General features: G+C 52.9%; 8 protein-coding genes across 8 annotated transcripts; 1 reads left to right on the top strand and 7 right to left on the bottom strand.

The window, feature by feature from the left end:
• Positions 1 to 106: 106 nt before the first annotated feature.
• J4E87_003086 (uncharacterized protein) lies at positions 107 to 2,514 on the bottom strand (the record flags this gene model as incomplete). The annotated part of the gene is made up of 2 exons (XM_049374719.1): positions 107 to 1,168; positions 1,219 to 2,514. The coding sequence occupies 2 exons, from the start codon at positions 2,512 to 2,514 to the stop codon at positions 107 to 109; spliced, it is 2,358 nt and encodes a 785-aa protein (XP_049235710.1).
• A 587-nt stretch (positions 2,515 to 3,101) lies between these two features.
• Positions 3,102 to 3,824, bottom strand: J4E87_003085 (uncharacterized protein; the record flags this gene model as incomplete). Its single annotated transcript, XM_049374718.1, has 1 exon — positions 3,102 to 3,824. The coding sequence occupies one exon, from the start codon at positions 3,822 to 3,824 to the stop codon at positions 3,102 to 3,104; it is 723 nt and encodes a 240-aa protein (XP_049235709.1).
• A 4,144-nt stretch (positions 3,825 to 7,968) lies between these two features.
• J4E87_003084 (uncharacterized protein) lies at positions 7,969 to 8,793 on the bottom strand (the record flags this gene model as incomplete). The annotated part of the gene is made up of 1 exon (XM_049374717.1): positions 7,969 to 8,793. One exon carries the CDS (start codon positions 8,791 to 8,793, stop codon positions 7,969 to 7,971), a length of 825 nt encoding a protein of 274 aa, XP_049235708.1.
• A 1,267-nt stretch (positions 8,794 to 10,060) lies between these two features.
• On the top strand, positions 10,061 to 11,562 carry J4E87_003083 (uncharacterized protein; the record flags this gene model as incomplete). Its single annotated transcript, XM_049374716.1, has 4 exons — positions 10,061 to 10,423; positions 10,474 to 10,778; positions 10,870 to 11,425; positions 11,482 to 11,562. The coding sequence occupies 4 exons, from the start codon at positions 10,061 to 10,063 to the stop codon at positions 11,560 to 11,562; spliced, it is 1,305 nt and encodes a 434-aa protein (XP_049235707.1).
• Positions 11,563 to 11,581: 19 nt separating this feature from the next.
• Positions 11,582 to 13,015, bottom strand: J4E87_003082 (uncharacterized protein; the record flags this gene model as incomplete). The annotated part of the gene is made up of 1 exon (XM_049374715.1): positions 11,582 to 13,015. The coding sequence occupies one exon, from the start codon at positions 13,013 to 13,015 to the stop codon at positions 11,582 to 11,584; it is 1,434 nt and encodes a 477-aa protein (XP_049235706.1).
• A 1,545-nt stretch (positions 13,016 to 14,560) lies between these two features.
• Positions 14,561 to 15,213, bottom strand: J4E87_003081 (uncharacterized protein; the record flags this gene model as incomplete). The annotated part of the gene is made up of 2 exons (XM_049374714.1): positions 14,561 to 14,973; positions 15,045 to 15,213. 2 exons carry the CDS (start codon positions 15,211 to 15,213, stop codon positions 14,561 to 14,563), a joined length of 582 nt encoding a protein of 193 aa, XP_049235705.1.
• A 484-nt stretch (positions 15,214 to 15,697) lies between these two features.
• On the bottom strand, positions 15,698 to 18,290 carry J4E87_003080 (uncharacterized protein; the record flags this gene model as incomplete). The annotated part of the gene is made up of 5 exons (XM_049374713.1): positions 15,698 to 16,345; positions 16,397 to 16,811; positions 16,871 to 17,021; positions 17,073 to 17,938; positions 17,995 to 18,290. The coding sequence occupies 5 exons, from the start codon at positions 18,288 to 18,290 to the stop codon at positions 15,698 to 15,700; spliced, it is 2,376 nt and encodes a 791-aa protein (XP_049235704.1).
• Positions 18,291 to 21,947: 3,657 nt separating this feature from the next.
• J4E87_003079 (uncharacterized protein) lies at positions 21,948 to 23,383 on the bottom strand (the record flags this gene model as incomplete). Its single annotated transcript, XM_049374712.1, has 2 exons — positions 21,948 to 23,010; positions 23,061 to 23,383. 2 exons carry the CDS (start codon positions 23,381 to 23,383, stop codon positions 21,948 to 21,950), a joined length of 1,386 nt encoding a protein of 461 aa, XP_049235703.1.
• Between the last annotated feature and the right edge of the window lie 198 nt (positions 23,384 to 23,581).

The raw sequence follows: 23,581 nt of genomic DNA, 5'->3' as shown, positions 1-23,581 counted from the left end.
ACGCCAAACTTGCTAGATCATGATAAACTCGCTAAGGTAACTGCAATATTTGTCTCGTAAAATGATAATCAGCCACTTCTTTAATGACAATCAGGCTGCGTGGTGCTTATCTGTACACCCCTGGCCCTCTTGTCGCGGCCCATTGGTCCTGCTGCTGCTGCTGTTGATTCTGCTGTTGGTTTTGTTGTTGCTGCTGCTGCGGTGCCGCGTTTTGGTACCCATAGTATCCATTCGGCGCCCATGCAAAGTCGCCGCGCCCAAACCCGTTATTCGTATCGATGGCGGGTGCGGGGGGCTGTTGAGGCTGCGTCTGCGGTAGGTGTGCGTTTGTCTGTCCCGCTATGCTGTTCTGCGCCACCATAGGCTGTGTGGCCATAGTGTTGACTGGCAGCGTATTCTGTGGCATGGTTCGGTGGAGGGTTCCGTACGGAGAGTGGTTGGAGTGATTGGCGGTGAAGTAGTTCGGGTGTGTCTGGAGCTGCGTGGTCTGCATTTGCTGCGCGGCTGCTGCTTGGAACTGTTGTTGCGGCGTGAGAGATTGTTGCGGGGGCCCAATCTGCTGAGGCTGTGTCTGTTGAGGTTGTTGCGGCGCGTTCGGTAGGCGTTGTTGAGGCGATTGACTACCAATCTTGTAGGCTAGTTGCTGTTGCGGGCTTCGTATGCCATGCGGGAGGCCCTGGTTGAGTTGCTGTAGTTGTTGGCGGTGGTTCGGTATCGACTGTTGACGCTGCAGCTGCTGAGAAGCATGAGGCAAGGCCTGCGCTTGAGCGACATGTGGCCGATGGCGGGACTGTGGTGGAACCTGCATGTGCTGTGGCTGTTGCTGCATATGTACTTGTTGTGGTTGTGGTGTGGGCTGCGGATGCGGTTGCGGCGGTTGCTGCTGGGCTTTAGATTGCTGCGATCGAGGCCGCGGTCCCATCTGCGGCGTCTGAACAGGAGTAGTCGACGCTCGCTTCTCCGACTCAAACTCTCGTATCTTGGCCTTTGCTTCCTCAAGCTGTTTCTTCAGCATCTCAAGCTCGGACATGCCATTGTTCGCAGATTGACGTGCGGGTTCGGGGGTATCGGTGGGTGGGCGCTGGTCCTCGCCGTTGGCGGGCTCCGAGTAGAAGCACACCCGTTTCTTGTCGCTACAGGTCGAACAGGCAGGTCTTATGCCATCGCACTGCGTATGTCAGCTCTCGTTACTTGGACATGCCATGGGCGATGTCTTACCTTGGTCTTCTTTGCCTTGCAGACGTCGCAACTATTCCTTGGACGTTTCCGCTGGGGTGCTGCTATGGCTTGCGTTTCAACGTGTAGTGTAGGGCGTGGTCCGGGGTGGGGTCTTTGCGGAGGCGGACGCTGCGGCGGAGGCGGAGGCGGCGGAGGAGGTGGTGGAGTTTCGATGATTGTATGCTGTGACTCGGCTGGTGGCTGGATCAGCTCCAACAACGAACGCAGACTCTGTTGCCTCAAATCGCTCTCGATTGTGTTGAAGGGCCTCGGGGGCTCTGGTGGAGGGTCGGATCGCTTCTTCTTCAGCACCCTAGGTGTGTCCGGGTCTTCGCTGCTCAGCTGCCTCGAGCGGCTTGCGAGCCTAGCCAGCGCCTCTGGGTCGTTCTCCTCAAGATACTTGCGCCGCTTCGAGTCCTTTCGTGGCGGCGGAGCGCGCTCTTCGTAAGTCTTGTGTATGGGCACATGCTTGTAGAAGACGTCAAGCGTCTGCTTGGTGGCCGAGAACTTGATGGACAAGACGCCTTTGCAGTCGTAGACGGGCTTCGTGGCGCGCTTTCCCTGCTTGGTGCCCTTGCCGTTGGCAGCGCGGTCCTTGTTGAGCAGCGAGTCGTTGCAGTAGTAGGAGAAGCGGTAGCTGTCGTCCTCCCTGCTGATCCAGCAGTTGTGGAAGCTGTAGCGGTATCCGTCGATCCTCTGTATCATGTCCACGCAGCACTTGGCAACCGCTCGCTGCTTGCGCATCCTCACCTTGGAGTCCTCCGGCGTCGGCTGCAGCGCCTCTCTGACGCTCAATGCGACTTTCTGTTCCCCCGTCTTGGACGCGCCATTATTGGGTTCAATGGACTCGGCATAGCTGTGCCCCAGCGCGGCAGTGGGGTCCGCGAGGGAGTGGTACTGCGCGGGGAAATGCGCAGACTGGTAGCCGGGTGGTGCATGGTTGTATTGATGTGCCAGGTGGGGTGGTGGGTGTTGTTGTTGCAGCGGCGGCGGCTGAGTTGCCTGCTGAGGCTGCTGGGACGGCGTCTGCTTAGTCGCCAGCGGGACTGCGAAGGACGTGTCGATATCGAAGGCGAATTGAGCCTCGGTGTGCTCAGGCTCCTTGGGGGGACTCCTCAGGTATTCGCGCAACGACGTCTCGAATTGGTCGAGAGAGCGCACCGGGCCAAAGGACACGATCTTGGCCTGCGAGTCCTTTGGCTGCCGCCCTCTTTGGAGCTGCACCGGGGCCTGAGGCCACAGCGCCTGGTCGTTGGCATCGTGTGCACTCGTGGGTTGAGCATGGACGGCGGCCATGAGTGGAGCCACCCGGGGTAGTGAATAAGGAGCTTTTGAGATAGCCGTCTCCCGGTACCGTGCAAGCCTTGGCGAGAGCCCTAGACGCGATCATCAACACTTCATGGCGAGACTGACGGGTGCCGGAGACGTGCTAGAGGCGCGTAGGCATGGCGGGAAGTATCAGAGTTCAGATGGTAGTAGTCTAGCAGCTTCACCGCGTCTAGATACTCTACGACGCCATCAAAGCACGGGTGTAGGCATCGGAGCGTGCCTAGTCCGATGACGCATCATACAACCCGAACCTGCATGATTCTCTAGGTTGACATCGCGTCGCTTGCCATAGTGCAGATACCCTCCGTGAGAACGCGTCAGAGAACTACTCATGTTTGTTTCTTTTGTTCAACGTGTGGGTGATGATTTCAGGTATATGCACACCTGCGCCATGTGGCGCTGTTCATTCCAAATCACAATCAGGTAGCTATATTTTAATATTGGGAAATTTTTGTAATGCTTCCATCCTACTGACTTTGCAGTGCCTTCTATCCTGCTACGGTCCTCAGACATCGAAACTATGAGATCAATGCCCGCGAACCCTGAACCGCGCTTCAGACCCCAGCACTCGCCAGCGTATAGTGATACCCAGAGAACTCGGTATCCTGCGATTTCACCTTGCACTCCGGAGCATGCAGGCCGTAGAAAGCGTCGTTGAGTTTGAAGATCCTGCCACAGTGCCCACAGCGTACGGCAAGATTCCAGAAAGCCCTGCAGACCCCCAAGTGATCGTAGAAGTCCTTCTCTGTGTAGGATTGAAGGCAATGGTAGCAGCTTCTGTGCTGATCGTCGGGGTTCTCTACTGGACGAGCTATTCCGATGTGATCGAACTTTGAGTCGAAACATGGGAGCTCCATCTCAAAGACTTCGTCGTTGCTATAGACTATTTTCGTTGCGACCTTGTACCAGGAATCGTACCAGTGTTTTCTCCTTTTTCGGCGGGAGACGTGCAACTTCTCGGACGATAGGGATGCTCTTGTAGTCGGCATAACTGGTTGTTTGCCCTTGAACGCCTTGCCAGTGGCAGCGTCAGCACTGGACTTTAACTTACCGGCGAAAGAACGGCTAGACTCATCGTTGTTGTGCTGTCCTCTTGGCCAGGGCTGTGTTTTCATCGCTATCTGCTTTTGAAGCTGAGCGATTCTCTCGTGAGCGATACGGAGGGCTGCGTCGTCGTCGCGCTTCTGCTTTCGCATGGCCTCAATCTCTTCATCCTTCCGCTGTAGCTCCCGGACGAAAGCAGCTATCAGTGCTTGTTCGATGTTGCTTTCCGCCATTGTTGTTTGGGTACCTGGTGTAGGAAAGGCGAATATTGGGGTAATACTAGGCAAAGGATCGATATTAGGTAGAATTAGGGCAGGGGGCTGATATTTTTATGGTTTCAATTGGGTCCAGATCGCATATTTCCAGAACTTTGTAAAGCAAACCGCTTGTAGGTAGACTTTGTCGCGGAGCTGGAGAAGAGGGTAGTTCTTTCTAGTGTTTTGCCGAGGCCAGCGTGAGTCGAAAAAGTGCAATTACTGCGGGTTCAGAAAGCGCAAAGTTGACGCTGGCTTCTTGCACTGTCATAGATTGATTCAACAGGGGAGTGGTAGCTGCGACTCTTGCTATTACCGATAGTGTGGGAGGGGAGCTAGACTCGATTTTCTTGGATTTGGTAAGAAAGCTGATGAACATGGTTGACCAGATTGAAGACATACTAGGATGCGTCGTTTTCCGGTGGATCTTTCCAGTCGATAGACGCCAATCGAATGTAAGATGCTCTGCAGAACTCCATGACATAAGTCCAAAGGTAGCCGTAGCCAGCTCCCCACGTCGAGCATTTCGCTTCCAGGGATTGTGACGGAGTCGAGAGAAGTTACTATCAAGCCGGTGCTCGATACCCACAATTCCTCTCCACAGACTTCTCCATGCTTCTCCAAGACATAGATTTTAACGTGATAGAGTCTTCATCCTCCTCTTCCAACCCCCGCCCATCTACCAATCATCATCACTATCCTCCCCCGCAATATCACCTCCCTTGATCCTATCCACCACCCTCTTAACCCCCCTCTCCACACTCTCCCCCTCAATCGCACACCCCTCATGCCAAACAATCGCATCCATTACACCATCCATGAACCACATCAGCGTCGGCACAAAGCTCACATCTAGCATATTGCCGAGATCAGGCAGTGAATACATGTCGAAGCAGTAAATGTCGACTACATCGTACTGTTCGTAGGATGTTGACGGAAGTAGCTTTTGCAGGGCCGTGGCTACCTCGTTAGTGGTTTCGTCTTCGGGCCAGTAGGCTAGCAGGACGGTTTTTCCGGCTGTGGCTTTGATGCAGGCGGCGTATTCGGCTAGGTTGGTGATTTGGGAGAAATGCGCCATTGTGGGGGATGTGTTGGTTTTGTGGTGGGTGGTTGGTTGGGGGAAGGTTGTATGTAGATGGGGCTGAGCTAAGCTTTTGTGATGTCGCTGGTGTCGCCCCTCATCCACGCGGGGATCCACGCTCTACCATGTACACGCCATACGATGATCATTTGGTCGATCTCTGGCGCGACAGACCACGAAGCCGAATTGGGAAATCAATGGATCCTTCATTGAGTTGCCGTTGCCGCAGCTAGGCTGCGATCGCGATGTGTGAAGCCGTTTGACGCGTTCTCGAGGTCCCGTTCGCGACGAAGCGCGACTTCTCTGAAAAGCGCGCTGGAACAATAAGAAGAGACATCGCCAAAGGCATGTTCTCGTTGAGTATCAGCTGCGACGCTAGCGATCTACACAGGGTATGTTATATAGACCGCCGCGTCTATACGTACAGTCGCTGACAAGCTACAGCTAAGAGCATGGTCTATTCGCTTTCGCCGAAGCCTTCCTCGGTTGCCAACCCTCTAATGTCGACCATGTTCTGCGCGCGATAGTTTCGATATGAACGGCCATTCCATGGTTCCATGGAAAGTCCCAGACATCTCCCGTAGCGGCACAACTACCACGTCGAGCGCGCCGACGCATACGACCCGAAGACCGCCGTGGTATGACATATGTAACGAAGCTGCTTTCAGCCAGCATGCAAAGGGCCATTGTCAGGAAGACGAGGGACACGCAGCATATTTGGAACAAGACCAATGGTTCGCAGATCATGATGTCCTGGACCATGCGATGTCCAGCCTGGCCATCAAGGTAGTTGATGCGCGGTCATACAGCTGCAGCACCGTCCGTGATATGGTAGCACGCATGCATCTCGTGGGCGGTGGAAAGGCCTTCAAGCCAGAGGCCCGTGGAGATATGTTGAGTCAGAGAGTACGTTGAATCTGACAATCTAAACAGGAAGGGGACACGCGATGAACAATGAAGTAAATATGCAACACTATCTCAGTCTTTTCGCCAACAGCCCGTCCCTCCTCCCCGTGGTCTAGTTCACTCAGCACCAGGGACTCTCGTTCTCGTGACAGTGCTGGTCACAGTGCTCGTCCTGACAACCGCGCTGGAAACTGTCCTTGTGACTGTCGTACTAGCTGGGCCCCTGGTAATGAAGCACGAGCATGCAGAGGATATCTCGCCGCTGCCGAGGCCAAGCGAGATGTGGATGCCCCCTGGCAAACCAAGCGAGATGTCCAGTTGACGCTTACGTACTGGTAGCTCTGCGGGGCATGCGGCATCGTAGAATGTGTACGGGCTCATGGGATTGTAGTTGGTGTTGTCGATACTACGAATACAGTCAGCAAGAGGTTGGGACTACGCAAAGGAGCTGGACTTACGCAGTAACGTCGAAAAGCATGCAGTTGGCTTCACCGTAGCCAAAACTCAGGCACTTGCTATCGGCCTTGCAGAGCGCGCTACAGGCTTGGAACGTGTTCTTCGTACCGCTGGACTCGAAGTAGTAAGCTGGCGTGGTCTTGACGTATGCTACAATGCCGCAGCTTGGTGTGCCTGTGGGCGTGCTGTGGAGATGTTAGCTATTTACAGTGTGCGAGATTGTGGGCTATAGGGACGTACGGAGATGGGCTCGAGACAAGTGTCGAGGACACAATCGTGGAAGAAGGCTGTATGGGAGTGGGCGAAGAGGATGGCTTGGGCGTCGAAGACGAAGACGGTATTGGGGTTGATGACGATGTAGGCCTCGGCGTAGACGATGGGGTTGGCTTAGGGGTGGCGCTGGGCGTCGGTGTAGAAGTAGGTGTCGGCCGGACGGTTACCGTGGTCTTCCGGGTGGTAGTAGTGGTGGTGGTGTAGCCACTGGTTATGGTAGAAGTTGCGGTTCCTGAGCGGAGGATGTTGCTACAGAAGAGTGCCGCTTCAGACGTATGCCCATCGAACGCATCTAATCCACAATCTTCCACTAATGACGGTGTTAGAAAGATTCGTCGACGTGTGAAACAAGTCCATACCATCAGGATATCCGAACTGCCTCTTTATGCGACTAGATGCTTCTACACTTGCAATGAGCGCTACCGCCAAACCTATGGAAAACTTCATAATGTCGTTTCTGGCCTTGGCTAAAAGTTGACTTTGGGGGGATGGGTTGGTACCGGGATTGATGCTGAACGTCCATGTCTTATAGATAATATCTATGCCTGCGACCGCAACATTTCCACACTAACGAAGCGGCTGAGCTGAGTATTGCATCTCGCATTTCATTTGGATAGATGAACGACAGACCCCTTGCCTGCCTCGGTGTTCTGGCTCGGTCAAGATGGGCTAGAACGTGTACATTCCTGCTACCGCTATAAATGAACACGAGAACGTGACCGTCGCCCGCCGGCAGATGTTGATCGACTGATGTTTACCGAGCAGAAGTTTGCACTTCTTCCTGCAGCCAGGCAGGTGGCTTTCCCGATGTTACGGTCCGAGAATGAATTGGCCAATCAGCAACCTTCTCGAAATTGGAGGCGAAATATCGAAAAGTATGGGGAATTAGGCTTAAAGTAAAAGTGCGGACAGGGCTGCCGTAGTTGGATCCTTTATCCCTACGCATCCCGGCAAAATTGGACTGCGTTGAGCGAATATGTTAGTGCTGCTGCGCAAAAATAGCGACAATGTCCACTTGGTGCGGATTGTTGCGTTAGACTTCTTCGCTAAGATGCATACAGATCTGATCTGACTTCCTGACTCCACGCTATTTGCACGGCTTTGCACCAGAAGATGCGGGCCAGACACTTCGAATGACTGAACGTCTATGCCTGTTCAGGTACGGACCGAGACGGACGTACTGACTGCGTTACACGGGAAGGCACAGGAAACTTCGGTTTGAGTGTTCTCGTGAACAGTTCAGAAGGCAATGGAATATGCGAGGAAGAGACTGAACAGGTGCGCTGTAATCTACATCAAGACAACGACGAAAGCTAGTGACATCCTAAGACAATGTAGACTTTTAGGTCATGTATTGATAATCGGGGTCTAACATTTTCCTTGAACGGTATGCAGAGATGAAGCGCGCTATCCACGGCGTACGACGAACCACAGCCGCCTTGTACTGTCGTCCAGATGGAATTTCTGATGGTCCCTACCCAGCGGCTTGAGCTTGGCATCCACGGTGAAGTTGATACCGAGATCATCTCCTATCTCGTTCCACATCTTTTGAAAGCTCTCCACATTATGTCGATACATCGTGCCTGTAGGACCTTCCTTCTCGAGGGGCTCGGTGGCTCCGACCTGTCGACCGAGTATCATCGAGCCTGGTCGCGGGCACAGCAACGCGACCACGGCTTTGGAGACATGGACTTGTTTCTCGTATCCCCACAGATGGAAGAATGACCCTGCATACACCATATCCATTTGTCCTTGGATATTCGTGAGCGCTGACTGAGGGTCGAAGATATCCGCTGTCATGAATCTCGTCTTGAGCTTCTCTCGATCCCGAAACAACTCATAGCCCAGGTCGATGAAGTCCGGCTGTAGGTCGCAACCGTACAGATTTTCGGTCGGTGCTCCATCGTTCGCAAGCAAACGAATGGTCTGGCCAACGCAGCAAGCCATGTCTAGCAGCTTTTGACCTTTGCGTAGGCGTTCCACAATCTCTTTGCGCTCATCCGGGAGCTCGGAAAAACTGGGGTCGAGAAACCGAAACTGGCCAATGCAAGGATATGGATGGACCTTCCAGGCTTTCTCACGAAGTCGGACAACATGATCAAGTACGTCATCTGGTGGGATTACACTCCACGTTTCGAGAAGCCGCTGGGTCTCGGGAGGAACATGTTCGTGTGAAGGGTTTTGTTCGAACCAAGCAGGCATCGTGGCCTGGGGCTCTTTGATGTCGGCCATCCTGATATGTCCCGTGCCGGCTTTCGTGAGATGCGATAGTGATGTCGGCACCTGGGCAGGCACGGCTGGTTTGCTGTACTTCCGTACTAGCGCCACGCTAGTTGTTATTTCCGTGCCCGACCCGTGAACCGCTCTCCGCATGTACAACGTCGACGACCTTTGGAGAGACCAAAATAACTACCCAAATTACTCGCAATCATACCTTTCGTCTTTGATACCATTCAACAGGCGGCCATTCTTGACGATTCAGAAGTCGCGTACTGTCTGCAGTGGTGGAAGCCCTGGAGGCTACGAGATCCTTGGGAACGCTGAAGCATGTCGACTCAGCAGAACTTGTTCTTCAGAGCCGTTATGGAAACACTCCACGATTCCGTTGAAACCTTTCTGCATACAAACAACCTGGCCGGATAACGATCAAAGTTTGGCTTGCGACAGAACAATAACCTCCCAATGTCCCAATCTGGCCGGGTTTTCTCATTGATAAACCTCGGCGAAAGAGACCGCTGATAAAAGTGTCGACCAATTTCTCACACTAAGGGGGATTTTACATCTGACCTTTTTGTGCAACTGAACGGAAGACACGGGTTTGGCGTGTTGCTCATGAACGACGTACAGGAATGGAACTTCGCGACCACCATGCCAGATGCATGATATCTTGACCTTGCCAGCTTACTTATTTGTCAGGAACAACCGGCTTTCTGGGCATCATCAGTCAATACACATGTGGAGCTGTGCCTCAGGTAGCCCAATAGCATTCCGTCACGTGTAGCACAAAACGGCTAGCATGTTCATTGGAGTCGTATTTGCCAGAGGCATACCGCAGCCGAAATGACATGTCTACTGTTGTCGAAGGCGTCATATCCAGTGGGTCTGAAGACACTCCGCACGTAACGTCTCAGGCTACATCCGAGCTGTACGTACCCACCAGTTCTCTTGCTACGTCGCCAACAGCCATGCTCAAATCGATCACCGACCCGTCGATAGTGACAGCGTTTGGCTTCATGACGATCATGCCAACCTTTTCATGAGTTCAAGGTTCACGAACCCACATTTCCGACACGATTTATGACGATCACGTACATACCAAGCCAACAGAAAGAGCGTATACTGGGGCTATGGGTAGAACGGCTAACGTAAACGGTACTTCCCTTCCGACGTACTCTAATGACCTGGCAAGCTCGGCTCCCAATAAACCTCGTTATGTTGATGAATTGTGTGGGAGGGTAACGAAGCCTATATATAGTGCTGGACGAAAGACCGGTGAAGAATGCAGATCAGCCTCTATCTTTACCTTGAGCCCGCCATTCTCAACGTCGACGCAATGACCGAAAAGACCATAGACCCCCTTGGACGTCACGACACCGAAAGCAGTACGGATACCGAATCGTGTAAGCTACAGGTGCGCGAGGGTGGGCGTGCGGCATGGCTCACGGTTTTCGGCTCCATATTGGTGTACTACGCCTCCTTTGGAGTTATGAACAGCTTTGGTTTCTTCCAGAACTACTATAGCAGCGACTTTCTGAAAGAGACGCCACCATCGACTATCGCATTCATTGGGACGGTCCAAATGGCGCTAATGAACTTACTGGCTGCTCTTTCCGGTGCTCTTTGTGATCGATATGGTGTTACGGTTAGTACTCGTCCCCGTCGCTCCTTGAAGAAGACTGACGCTTCAGTCAGAACCTCTACCTTGGCTCAGGTGCTGGCACTGTGCTGGCCCTCATCATACTGTCTTTCATACACCCTGGACAGTTTTGGTTGGTTCTGATGACGCAAGGCTTGCTGATGGGCTTTACCATTGCTTTCGGTGTACAGCCAGCAGTCACGGTAGTTGGCCAGCACTTCAAAGAGCGACGTGCTTTGGCCATGGGTTTGGTCTCCACGGGATCGGCGCTGGGCGGTATCGGCTTTCCGCTGATGTTCGATCAACTACTGCCGAGATTGGGCTTCCCGAACTCGTTACGTCTGGCCGCTGTCAAGATAGCGTAAGTAATAGCCAGCGCGTCAGTTTTTCCTCAGCTAACTGTCTAGTGTTTGCTACTTGATCGCCTTGTATATATCTACAAGCAAGCCCAGTGGCAAACCGAATCGCAAAGGGCTAACTTCGCTTATCGACTTCAAGGGATTCGTCGATACACGCTATGCCGTACTATGCGTTGGAACGTGGTTTGCTATACTGGGCCTTTGGATCCCCGCGTACTATCTCAAGCCATACGCCAACACGGTATACCCTGGCAACAAAGTTAGCGACTACTTCTTGTGCATGCTGAACGGCTCCAGCATTATCGGCGCAACTTTGGGAGGCTTCATCGGAGATCGAATCGGCAGACTGAACCTACTCTGGCCCATTACCCTCATCTCTGGCTGCCTTTGTCTCTTCCTATGGCTACTTGGCAATTCCATGGCTACTCTCATTTTCTTCGTCTGCGTATACGGCTTCTTGACTAGCAATGTCACTGCTCTTCCGCCCTCGATAATCGGCCACATCACACCTGACGACAAGTTGGGAGCGCGCATTGGAGCTTTCTACAGCGTTATCGCTGTCGCGAGTCTTGTTGGTACGCCTATTGGGGGCGCACTCATCACGGATCACGACACAAAGGATGGCTATCGATGGTTGATCGTGTTTTCGGTAAGCTACTTTCTACCTATGAGCACATGACCCATGCAAGCACTAATCATCAACAGGGTGCCGCGCTCCTCATCGGATCAGCTTTCATGTTTTTCAGCCGGCTGTTACATGATAAGGCTCTGAGCACGAAGTGGTAGGCTCGTAGCTGCCTCGTTCTCAGTCATAGCTCGAATGAATGACCTCTCGGCACAACCTCTCACAGCGACACTTAGGCGGCCAAAACTCATCGTAGATGACATCGCGAACCTCTTTGACAGCCTCTTTCTTCTCAACGCCAGGAACAACACTTTCTCCCAGCTCTATTCCCCCCATTCCTTCCTTGTATAGCTCTTCCAGCTCTTCAGTAGTAATCCTTAAACTCTTCTTAGCGACGTCGCGTAGCTTCAAGAATCGAACCTGCTCTTCCTCGTCCATGAACCCGTGAAACTTGACGACCTTGTACGGGGCCAAAACCTCAGCCGCGCTCTCGTAGATGAGTCGGTGCAGGGTACGGGGACAATTGAATGGTTCGCCATAAAAGATGCTGACTGGCTGCTGTCGGAAATCGTCTTCCAGATATCCAGTAGCATCTGGTAGCTTGAATATCAACTCATTCAAGTGTGGAATTGTCTCGAACACTTCGTAATTGAGTTGACGTGGCTTTAGGTGCTGCGCGAAAGACCCTGCAGCCACCTTGAAGAAATATAGGCCGTCGATGAAGGAGAGGTGGAGGTATATCTTTCGGATGCCATGGTAGAAGGTTGCGTATCGGTTCAGGTGTGGGTAAAGCTTCGGAAAAGACTTGTACGTCTGCTCGAGCTCCCAGTTCTTGTCGTCGTTCGGAAGACTGTTCACTTCCGTCAATTGACGATGCTTGTCTAGTCTGCGAATGCTGCGCTTGAAGCTGAACAAGCTTTCGGCCACGATGCACAGGCCGCTGCTGAACTCCAAGTCGCTGCTTCCCGCGAAGCACAGGCGAAGACTGATCGCGCGAACTTGGTGTGACACGGTGAGTAGGGAAGCCCATTTGCCCAACTGGCCAACGATCTCAGGTGCGCCTTGCTTGACATGGCGGACGCGGCCTCTGGACTTCTTCTGAACGGGTAGTGGCGGAGAGCGATGCATGCAGAACATGATGATTCGCTCTTTGACCTCAGTGGGCAGTGAGGTCCAATTGAAGGTATCGCCGTTGGCATGCCACCACTGGTACATGATTTCGTCCGGCACTGGCCCATCAAGCGGAGGAAACTCAGCTTCGAAGAAACGCATAAGCGGTACGAACTTGTTCCTGGACCATACCTGCACCGCTCCCTTGATGATCTTTCCCTTTTCGCGTCCACGCTTTGCGGTCTTCGGGCGACAGACGGCGAAGATGGGGTCGGTGCCGAAGTTGTAGAAGCCCACGCAGAGTTGGAAGTCTCCATCGATATTGGCGAATCGATCTGGGTTTGAGGTGTGAGTCGCCTGGCATACGTCGATGGGGACGTTGAAGTGTGCGGGGGACTGGAGGCGGTACTTCCACGCAGCTTCGCGGATGTTCTCGATGAATGGATGTTGGAGGAGGGGAGGGTCTTGCCAAGCGCTGGGCGAGAAGGTGATGCTGAAACTCATTTTGATGTGAACACGAGGCATCAGCGATTGGTGGTTGAGTGGGTGGAGTGGAAGTTGGTCGCAATGTGAGACGTGAGGTAGAAGATTAAATGTAGAAGGCTGAAGGTAGAGGGTTGAAGGTAGTAGGTTAAAGGTAGAAGGTTGAAGGTTGGAGGTAGAAGGATGGCAGCTGCTCCGACTCTGAGATCTTATATCTACCAGAGGCTCGGCGGTGTGGGTACGGGCGGGTTGTTTGTGGGAATAAGCATTGAGGTTGATTCAAAAGTAAGAGAAGTTCATGGGAACAACGCTAGGCACCAGGCATCTACTCGCGCCGCACAATAGGTATGAAGTGAGAGGGAAAAGATTGCTATTGTCTCAATGAGCCAGTAAATATTAGTGGCATACGACCGACTGTTTCGAATATGTATTGTGCTGAGACGAGTGCAAATAGTTCAATAGGCGCATACGTTGCGTGGCTTTTACTTTTCTATTGTGTGTTGGTGTAAAGTAGCCACCTAGGTACACGATTGCGGACTACAATAGCATTCAGGGCTCTTGTCGCGTTCATCTCTCTTTAGTGCTAGCCGCTGTAATGAACATATTCAACCCAGATTCATCCTTCATCTGATTACATCTAATATTGCGATGAGGAAGTGCCAAATTGTATGAAATGTTACTGTCACTAGAGATCTATTAATAGCCTTCATTCTCTCTCGACAACTCCCCACGACAAATACTCTTACTATAGCCCTCACTGCGCATCCCCATCGTCATCAGACGACCACTCCTACGATATGCTCGCTCACTCAGCACGGACCAACCAGTCCTTAGGTTGTACCTCCATCCAAGGTTACACATCCAAAAGTGTCTTGCGACGGGAACGTGCATCGCGAACCCAACACCGCACTGCCAGCAGCCCTGCAAACGCAATTTCCTTTTCGTTTTTCTCGTTGAACCCAAGACTCGTATTTGCGGGAACGGGAATTTCGTTTGACGCTGACGGTTGCATCCCGGCTGTCGAGATCCCGTATGACCGATGCGCTCCGCGGTTGTGGCACGTTACTTCGAGTGTGAGTTTTGGGATCGGATTGGCTGTTACGAGAGGGTGGGGCTGCGGCGGATGGAGGAGGTTAGTGAGGAGAGGTGGAGTCTGGGTTTGAGATTGGGAAGTTGAGGAGTTTGGCTGTGGTGGATTGGTGAGTGAGCGGGAAAGCATGTGAGTAGGCTTGCTGAAAGGGTATGTTGTAGGCTGTGGAGAGGATTACGTCGAGAGGGTTTTGATGGACAGGAGCGGAAGCTTCCCATTCCTACGCTAACAATTGATGTTATGCTTCGTTGAGACTATCCTCTCACGGTTGTTCGGACTGGGTTCTTGTCAGCAGCCGCAATTGATGTATGCCTGTCTCACTCACATCATGTGCCCCATAAGCCGTATGAATGCAACCGCCATGCGTCATCCGTCGTTCAATTCCACAGCACCGGGGTATATACATCCTCTTCCCTCCCGTCCCGCACCACCCTTCGCGCGCGCTTCAACAATATAGCCCATCATCTCCCACGCCCTCACCAAACGTCCTCAGCCCCCACCTCCCACTCCTCCCCATCCTTCCTAACACACTCCCCCTTCTCATCTCTACTACAACTCTTCCGCATATCCAACGCATCCTCGCCATCATTATAATAATCCTTGACAACCCGATAAACACTATACCCCATCTTGCGATACAGTTCCTTCGCAATCTCATTGCTGCGTCTGACAAACAAATCCACAAACCACGCGTTGGCCGCGTCGGACGATTGTTCGAGTGCAGACGACAGCGCGGTTGCGTAGCCGAGGCGGCGCGCGGAGGGGGCGACGGTGAGCGCGGTGATGTGGCCGTGGTAGGGGAGGTAGTTGGGGTATTGGACGCCGGTTGTGGAGGGCTTATAGGGTTTTATCGGGGGGTCGAAGGGCGAGGATTCGAGTTTGCCTAGGACTTGGGGGGTGTTAGCATCCACATTGTGTCTGCAATATGAGGCATGAAATATAAGGGCTGAATTGTCGTACTATAGCCTTCAATCTCGCCGTCCATGCCTTCTATTATCTGGCATAGCTCGGGCCATTTTGTCAGGTACTCGAGGTAGAAACCGATGTTGTATGTTTCTGTGAGGTGGTCGAGGTTGCATTGAGATACTCGAAGGAGGTCGGTTGGGCGCATTGGCCGTACTGTCGCCATGGTGGGAGATGGGGTGTGTTTTGGCACGCAGCGACACGTCGGGGGTGGTGGTGGGGTTGTTGCTGATGCGACGTGTTGGAGGGATGATGCATGGCGGCACTCCCGCGGCGAAGACTCGCTTACACTCGCTGGCCTGCTCTTGCGCAAATGCGCTCTACCACTTGCCTATCAATTTGATCTTGTTTGTGATGTATTTTAAGAATTATGGACATATGAAAATGAACGCCGCTATCGATGCTATGCTTAAGTTACGTTTACAGAATGGGTATAGAGCAGATGAACAACAGCGCAGTACAGCCCGACCACCCGGTCTATATATCCTTCGTTTTCTTTTTATATGCGACCATCTCGTTTTCAGTCTCAACAATCTTCATGACGTATTTCTCTCAGTATATTCTTGTTGCGCCATCTCTTATCTCCATGCGAACCGGTGTTGCCGTTCCTAACGCTGCCTCTTCCTCTTCCTGAAAGGGAATCAGCAGTGCTAGATGCGGAAAGAATCAACACTAGCCTGTGCCCCGTTGACATAGTCTTTGACCGACGACGCGCCTGATCGGATTCCACGCTGATCATAAGTCATTGGGCTTTGCGCTCGCGTCGGAGTCGAGGGGTTGCGCAAATTGTCGTAATGACGGGATACGCCATTGCCGTTCGCATAAGGAGACGCTCCGCGTGAGGGGGTACGCTGGCTACTGGTATCGTTGCCATACTCATCGAATCGAGGAGTCTGGTAGGGTCGCCTTTCTCCCGTTAAGCTGTTGCCGCGGATGTCGTTGGGGATGGGCGGTGCTTGGCGGAATCTGCGATGCGGTGCAGAGTGCTCCTTCTCGTCAACGAGCACCACCATCCAGACGCCCACAGATCCATTCTGTCCGAGCAGAGGAGTGCAGTGTATCCACCTGGGTCGGCCCTCTTCGTAAGATTCTTCGAGGTCTGATACGGCGTGCGGCAGCCAGCGAATCTTCGCTGTGACACCACGCGACCCATCTGCAAGCGCGTCGCTAAGGGAGTCTCGGACCCGATTACTTCCGCCGATGCGATCGAGGAAACGCGACTGGAGAATGCCGGGGACACGGAGAGATGGGGATGTGAAGAGGATGCGCAGGGAAGGCGCCGGACGCACAACAAGGTACTAATTATGTCAGTTTCCTCACATCGTTAGATAGAAACGGCATCCACTTACGTGTTTGTATGGGCCAGACAGCCTGCCGTCTGCCTTGTTGATCGCTGGCTTCTCCGCCCTGTCAACGTCAAAGGTAGACTGGTCCTGGATCAGCAGTCTGGGTTTGTGCTGCATGCTCGCATCGTCCTGCTCCTCCAGATGTTCTCTATGCATGTTGCCGCCGTACTTGCGCACGGTGTCCAGCTCGGTGTTATTGAACATCTCACTGAGCGCCTGAAATTCATCTTTCTGAGGCTCCTTCTCTTTCTGGCCCTCCTCTTCATCGAGCATGCGCCGGAAAGCCTCAAGATCGGTGCTGTCCTTTACGAGACCAGAAATGTCGATTTGCGCGCCAATAAAGTATCGTAGAGTTCCGCGCGAATCAAGAAGAGGCGCAATCATCAAAAGGTTCATAAATGGCGATCCATCACGGCGACTGTGTTGAAGTCAACGAATGCTCACCAATGAAATCGCAAGAGTGACCTCGACACTTACTAGTTCAGGAACACCTCGCTATGGTCTTTGCCTTCGCGGGCCGCTGTGCCAAAGCGCTCAACGCTGGCCCGATTCGTCTTCGGGCCTTGGAGAAAGCGACAGTTGCGACCGATGGCATACCCAACGCCGTACTGAGTCGTGCGGTGAAATTCTAGTTTCACGTTAACCAACGGTCAGTTTCAAGGCGCAACGGTAAACTAACCTTCCGACGCAAAGATGATCGGGTTATCAGTCCTAGATGGGTCTGTCAGGCAGAAGACTTCGGCCAGACCCTCGCTAGCCTCACGAAGCATCGGAGGTAAATTTCCTGTTACGCGTTTCGCAATGCTCACGCTAACCACTTGAATGAAGACGTGGGTGATGAAAGCCGGAAGATCGTCACGGACCAGGACGTCAAAGGCCCGATTGGCCTTTTCCTCCAACACTGCGTTCATGGTCGTCCGCGCTGGAGTCTCGGTGAAGTCCAAGCCCTGAATGGGTTCCAGGGCTTCTGCGACGGCGTTGGCATAGCTGATGGCTCGTAGCGCTTTCAGTGCGTCGAGGTAGTAGATTAGAGTAGGAAGCGAGTTGGGCCGGGCGATGCTCAGGAATGACGTAAATCGGAGTAGCGATGCAGTATCGGCGAAGATGGCCTTCAGGTGGTCTCTGGAGAAGAGTTGCTCGGACCTGGTCTCGAGAGAATATTGTGATCGTGAGTTCTCGATAGGTCCGCAGACAAGATCGAATGACTGGGGGTCATCTTCCAGTAATGGCGATAGCCGGTCTCCGTCCTCGATGATATCTGCTTTTTGCTGGAGAGGACCCAGTTGTCGCGTTGCGAAAGACGGGGCGGTGGACTCATATGATATGACTGAGTCGGCTGAGCTTCGTATCGTGGTCGGCTGTTCGTTCATGGGGATTCGTGAGGACAGTATGTTTTGTGGCACGGCACTAGATGTGCGTGACATACTTCGGGTACGCGTCTGTTGCATGTCTGGTGTTACACGTCCGTTGTTAGGCGAAGATGGCTCTGCACTCAGTCGCCGTTGCAATGATATGCGCTTCTTGTTGGCCTGAGGGGTGCTGGAACTATTTGGGGATGAGTAAAAGGAACGAACGAACGAAGGGGGAGAAGAGGGGAGTACCTGGTGCGGGAAGGGATATGGATATCCTTTCTTGTAAAGTCTATCTGTGGAGCGGGAGCAGTCTCGTCATCCGAAAGCCAACTTTCTCTTCGTTCGGGATCAGCCGGTCTAGTGACGGGTGAAAGAGGGGCACTCCTTGCATTTGAATCAGAAGCATCTTGCATGGTTGCAAAGTCCAGGACCAGTGGTTCATTAAACGCACCGCCACTGCCGTTGGTGACATTGGGGTGGGCATCCGTATCGGGTGCCATGACGCTATCGACATACGCTGGGGCCAACTCGGTTGAGCTCCCCATTTTGGCTGAATTGATAGTGGTATTAGACGTCCTGGCAGGATCAGTAGGCCGTTTAGAAGAGAACACTCCGTGAGCTGATCGCATCTTGTTCTTAAACAGGGCCATTGTATTCGTGGAACGCTACCACGTTGCGGCCGTCAAAAAAGCAAATGGGACAAGTGGGAAAGTTTGATAACTGGGGGCGGCACAGCGTGTTGGGGAAGGGGAGCTGTAGATCGATGACGAAGAGAGAATTTCTGTAGGGTAAACATACCGGAGAAGCCAAAAACCGCTGACACGTTATAGGTCCCTTGTCGCTGGATAGTTAGGTACTAGTCGGTCGCCTGGCGTGCCTGGCTGGTGGTGCTACGACGTCGACTCGCCGGCGTCCCCTTTGGGCACAACAAAGATCGCTTTAGTCTGGTAGGCTAATGTTCCGGCCGCAAGGATGCCGATTGCGCCGATAGTGTGGGCTAATGCAAGGCACAATGAGATGTCGGCGATCGTGAGATTTGCCTCCCGCGGCAGATGATCGAAGGATTGAGGCTTGACGAGCTCGAATAGGGATGCTTCCTAAGACAGGGGTTCCGGGTGCTATCGATAGTATGCCGGCTATCGGCGCTGTAAGCTGAGATCTACGATGGAATACTTCACGATGCTGACAGGTCCAACAATTCGATGTTGTCGCAGTCGAAACAAAGCTGGGGGTTGGGCGTCGCATAACCAACCCCCCGCATCAGCCACGAGTACATTTTTGTGCACCTTGCGGCATACCTTACATCAACGCCTGATCCCTGTGCAAATCTGCAGACCGCCATGGCTAAAGAGAAACTGCAATCGTGATGTGTTCCTGTGTGTGGTCGGTCTTCGCATCCGACACGTCGAATTGTCATAATCCTGGACACGTCCGTTGGAGGAACACCAGGGTTTGGATCTAGCTGTCTGCAGCCGTGATCTGTGCAGACAAAGGTTTGCAGCCGCCCGTGCTTCGTATACAACAACCTCGGGGTAGATAACCAGCCTAAGGGATGCTCTTCCGACTGCCCTGGTCTCCCTCTTCAGCTGTCAGTTGTCAACTTGACGCGCCTCCCGCAAACTTTGCGCTAGAGAGGACGGGACTGAATCCCCGGCTTACGACTATCTCCTAGACGAGGCCTCTCTCCAAATGCTCATAGCCGAACATGGACTCCACTTGAGTGGTGTGGTGTCGCGTTCGGATTGTGGAGTTTTCTGACTCGACGTGGCAGATGCTTGCTGTGCATTACTCGCAGTTGCAGATCTCCGTTTAAGGAAGTCAGTCGCATTCAGTGGGTTTCTTGGAACAAGGGTGCGAAACTCCACTCCAGCAAAGGTTGCTCTGGTGTTGAACACCACGGCGATTCAGCGGCGTAATAACCTTCTCTGTTATCCGCTACTGCAACCGAGCCGACAACGTTACAGCATGACGTGTATGGCAGTGGACCCACGGTAGCCATGGGTGGCCTCGACTCGACGTGTCGATGCAGGGTGTTAATGCCCGAAGGAGTCGGTTGCTTTTGGGATATTGTCCGAACAGCTTTTTGTTCCTTTTTGCGGGCAGTGGAGACGTGGTGCGGTGTCCAGACGGCACGTGTCGTGGGGCGACGCTGTCGCATGCAATCTGAAATGTGGGCTGGAGCTGTGCAGACACCTTCGCGCGGGCAAGCGTCATGCGCTCATGGTCGACAGTACATGCTAATGTTCACTAGATTCGCAATGAACCTTGGAAGCCGATGGTTTCTCCTGCACCACGTGAGCAGCCAATCAACGGCCAACCCCGCCGAAATGCAGGCCAACGTAGAGTTGCGCCTAGATCCGAAATCTAGATGCCCGCGCGTTTAGCTTTGTCGCGAAGAGAATCGATGAATTCCCCTGAATCTTGGGAAACTTGGGAAACCTTCGACAGCTCGGGTATACGGGGTGACGGGCTACCAACATTCGGCTGTGTCCTAGTCAGGTGTTGCGATTCCGTCATCTTAGTTCAGATCCCTAGATAGATGTCGGTAGCAGCCGATAAACCTTAGATCAAACCTTCTGTCCTCAACCCCAGGCCGCCACGTGCATTGGTCACTCTGTCACTCTGCCATTCCTACCAATCGTGACATTGATTCCTCGTCTTGTCAGTCACAGCGTCATTGTACGTTTGCGGTAATATAAGAGAAGTTTCCCACACCTGGGCATCGTTGCGGCGTACCATCTACGCCTCTTTGCTACATGTCCGATCCCGATTAGCGATCTTCATTTGGATCAGCCACACGGTTCTAGCTTTGATTGTCATCTGTCACTGCCAGGCAACGTTCACAGCATAGCCCAATGTTCCTCGGTTTCTTGTTCCCATGCATCCCGGTGAAGTGTCCGTCAACTTCAATTGGCGAACAAACCACCACTTCGGTCCTGCTATAAAGACAATATATTGCAAGACCCGAATATATTGTTAGGTTTATGTCGTTGTACATAAAACAATCTTGAGACCAAATATTAACTGGCGGTAGATTTGTGACTCTTTGCACTGATCTCCCACTTCATTTGTCGATGATACGTGTGACAACTTCGCGGTCTCGTGAAACATTATCTCTCCAGGCGCGCGCACATCCTGAAGGTCAAATGAAGGTGGAGCAAGCTGCAAGCTGCAAGCTTTGAGTGAACAGTACGTCGGCGAAGGCAAGAACACGGATTCGGCGACTTTGCGGAGGGCCAAGGTGACTGTGGCGGGTTGAGGCACCGCTCGATAGCACAGGAGATTTGCAAAAGGTCTTTCCATGTGAATCACATCCTCCTCTTTCCTCGGGCACGTCAATAACTCTCTAGTTATGAAATCAAGATACATGCAAGATTTGATAACCTACCCCAATTACCTCTGAAGCATCGCCGTCCATGGAAGCTAAATGTTTAATGTTTTCCCTGAAACAAGATGCTCAGATCACTGCCCTGACGTGGTTCACTCGCTGGTTCCCCTGCCATGCCGTTCGATCGCAAGGGATACCCTGACACGCCTGGTTCCTAGTCTGACGGCCCCGTTTGCATCCGAGCAGCGTTCTATCGTGCTTGGCGGACATAGTACGTAAAATGGACATGATGGTTCCCTGTTGGCGCGACAGTTTCCCGTTATGGTGCTGGAAAAAGCGTCATCGTATTTGGATGTGATGACGTCCACAGCGACGGTCAATAGTTCCTGGAAATTTTGGTCCCAAGACCCCGTACTCGGGGTATGAGAGATTGAGATAGACATGGTGGCCTACTGGATACCGTACCCGAACCGAAACCATCGTGCCATTCAAGTGTCGGACATTTAACAGGCACGGTATCATCCGTGACTTTATGGAAACGAGAAAGATTGCTAATCTTGAACGTGGTGCACTCCTGGTGCTTCTTGCATTCTGTCAGGGTGAGTATGACCCAGTACGCCGAAGAAGAGGTGAGAGTGAAGTATAATTCTAGCAAGTCTATCTATCGTTGGATCTATAGTCATTCGTACAGGGTATCATATGATGGCTGAATATGGTACATTGATGTAGCAATGTGCGTGCTCATCGTATGAGACTCGTTTCTTCGGTTACTGAGGTATTATGCTATTCGTTCGCGTTGCGATCACAGGCGGTGTCGTTTCGTAGTCGGGCTCATGAGAGTAAAGGACTGGTGCCCAAGAGAATTCATAGTCATTCACCGTGGCGTCCGATGTGATCGCATCGTCTGTCTCGTAGGAAGCTGAATACGGGATCTTAAGCTCTGAAGCGCTTCGGTCGGTGACGAATTGTCTAGATTGTGACCGTCTGCGGCGCCCTCGTCATTTTGCACATCCGATAAGGCATCTTGTTCGAGTGGAACTTCAGTAGAATATCGTGTGTCGTCGTAGTCTTGCGCTTCGTCATCGTACTGGCGAGCTGGGCGTCTACGTGGAGAACGTGGAGGACGTGCTGAAGCCTCCGCCAGCTTCTGTTCGAGAAGCCATGCCTTGCGCTTGTATCTTAGAAGCTCTTCCTCCTGTTCGAGTGCCTTTCTCCTTGCTTCGATCTCTGCGGCTGTGGAATCCGACTCCGTGTAAGTGCGTGATTCGGTCGATTCGCGTGTTCGATGCGTGTTTGTGTAGTTGTCGTCGCGGGGCTGAGATCGAGGATGGCGTTCTCGACGGGGCGGAGAGTTCTGGATGCGCATCTTCTGTCGTAGGAGCTGCTGTTGTAGATTGATGAGCTCGCGCTCCCTTAAGGCCAAATGGGCTTCTCGAAGCTCTAGATCGCGGTCTCGAGGCGGTGTTCGAGGGAAAGGCTTGCGCCTGTCTGAGCTCGTAGATAGAGGTCGGTCTCTCAAAGACCTCACATCCAGCCCATCAAGCAGCTTTGCGGGTGCCTTTGGAGGCAAGCCGACGCTTTCGCGAAGCCTAGCGGCCTCGTGATTTCGCGCCCGCCTCTTTGCGGTCAATTGAGGCTTCAGCATCTCCGGCTTGTTGGACAAGCGCAGACCATTCCCCAGGCGGACGTTTGGCTGTAGAACGCCATCGACCAATGTACCGCGGAACGTCTCCAGAGCCTCACTGTTCCGTAATCTGTGTTGAAATTTCAATTGGGGGGCGTCGTTGAAGCGTGCGGATATCGGGCGACTTTCGGTGGGGTCGAGGGTCAGTTCGACGTTTTCGAAGGGCGGGTCGGCGACAGACACTCTCTGCCCATCTTGGGCGTTACGAGCTAGAATGCGGAATGTGTTCTCGCGTAACTGTCTTGTGTCCTTACTGGTGTGGTTGTTAGCACATACATCCAGACTGCAAGCCGTGGTACTCACTTGATAATGATGAAGCGCTTCATGTGCGGATTCTCTCGCCGTATCTCCTGCATCTTCGGCGTCGGCCCACTTATGAACTGCGCAGCTATCTTCATGCGCGCTTCGAAGGTATCGTGAGGGAACCACGCAAAGGGAAGTATGAAAACAGACCCATCCTCAAAGTATGCCCATCCAGTCGGGAACTTAGACTTGCTGCGGGCGTAGAGGCTGCCCAGATTTACAGAATTATACTGCGGCCTAGTCAACCCAAACGAAGGCACAGCGCCCGGGGGCGGGATGCTGTATAAACTCCCCAGGTTACCGTATGCGCGGCGAAAGGCCATAGTCCGCCGATGTGGGTGATATACCCCAAGCCCTACCTTGTGTTCTACACTATGTTTCGCGAGTGGCACGCACTGTCTCTGCGGCGGTAACGAGTCGTGATACGTGAGCGTGTGCAGGCGACACAGCCATGACCAGATCTAAGACTCCGCGGGCAAGGCTAAGGCTATCGGAGAGCGAGGAAGCGCATAATAGGCGAT

Source organism: Alternaria ethzedia, assembly GCF_023757985.1.
Source record: "Alternaria ethzedia strain BMP 0044 chromosome Unknown scaffold_5, whole genome shotgun sequence".
NCBI lineage: Eukaryota > Fungi > Ascomycota > Dothideomycetes > Pleosporales > Pleosporaceae > Alternaria > Alternaria ethzedia.
This window is presented reverse-complemented; position numbering and strand designations above follow the sequence as displayed.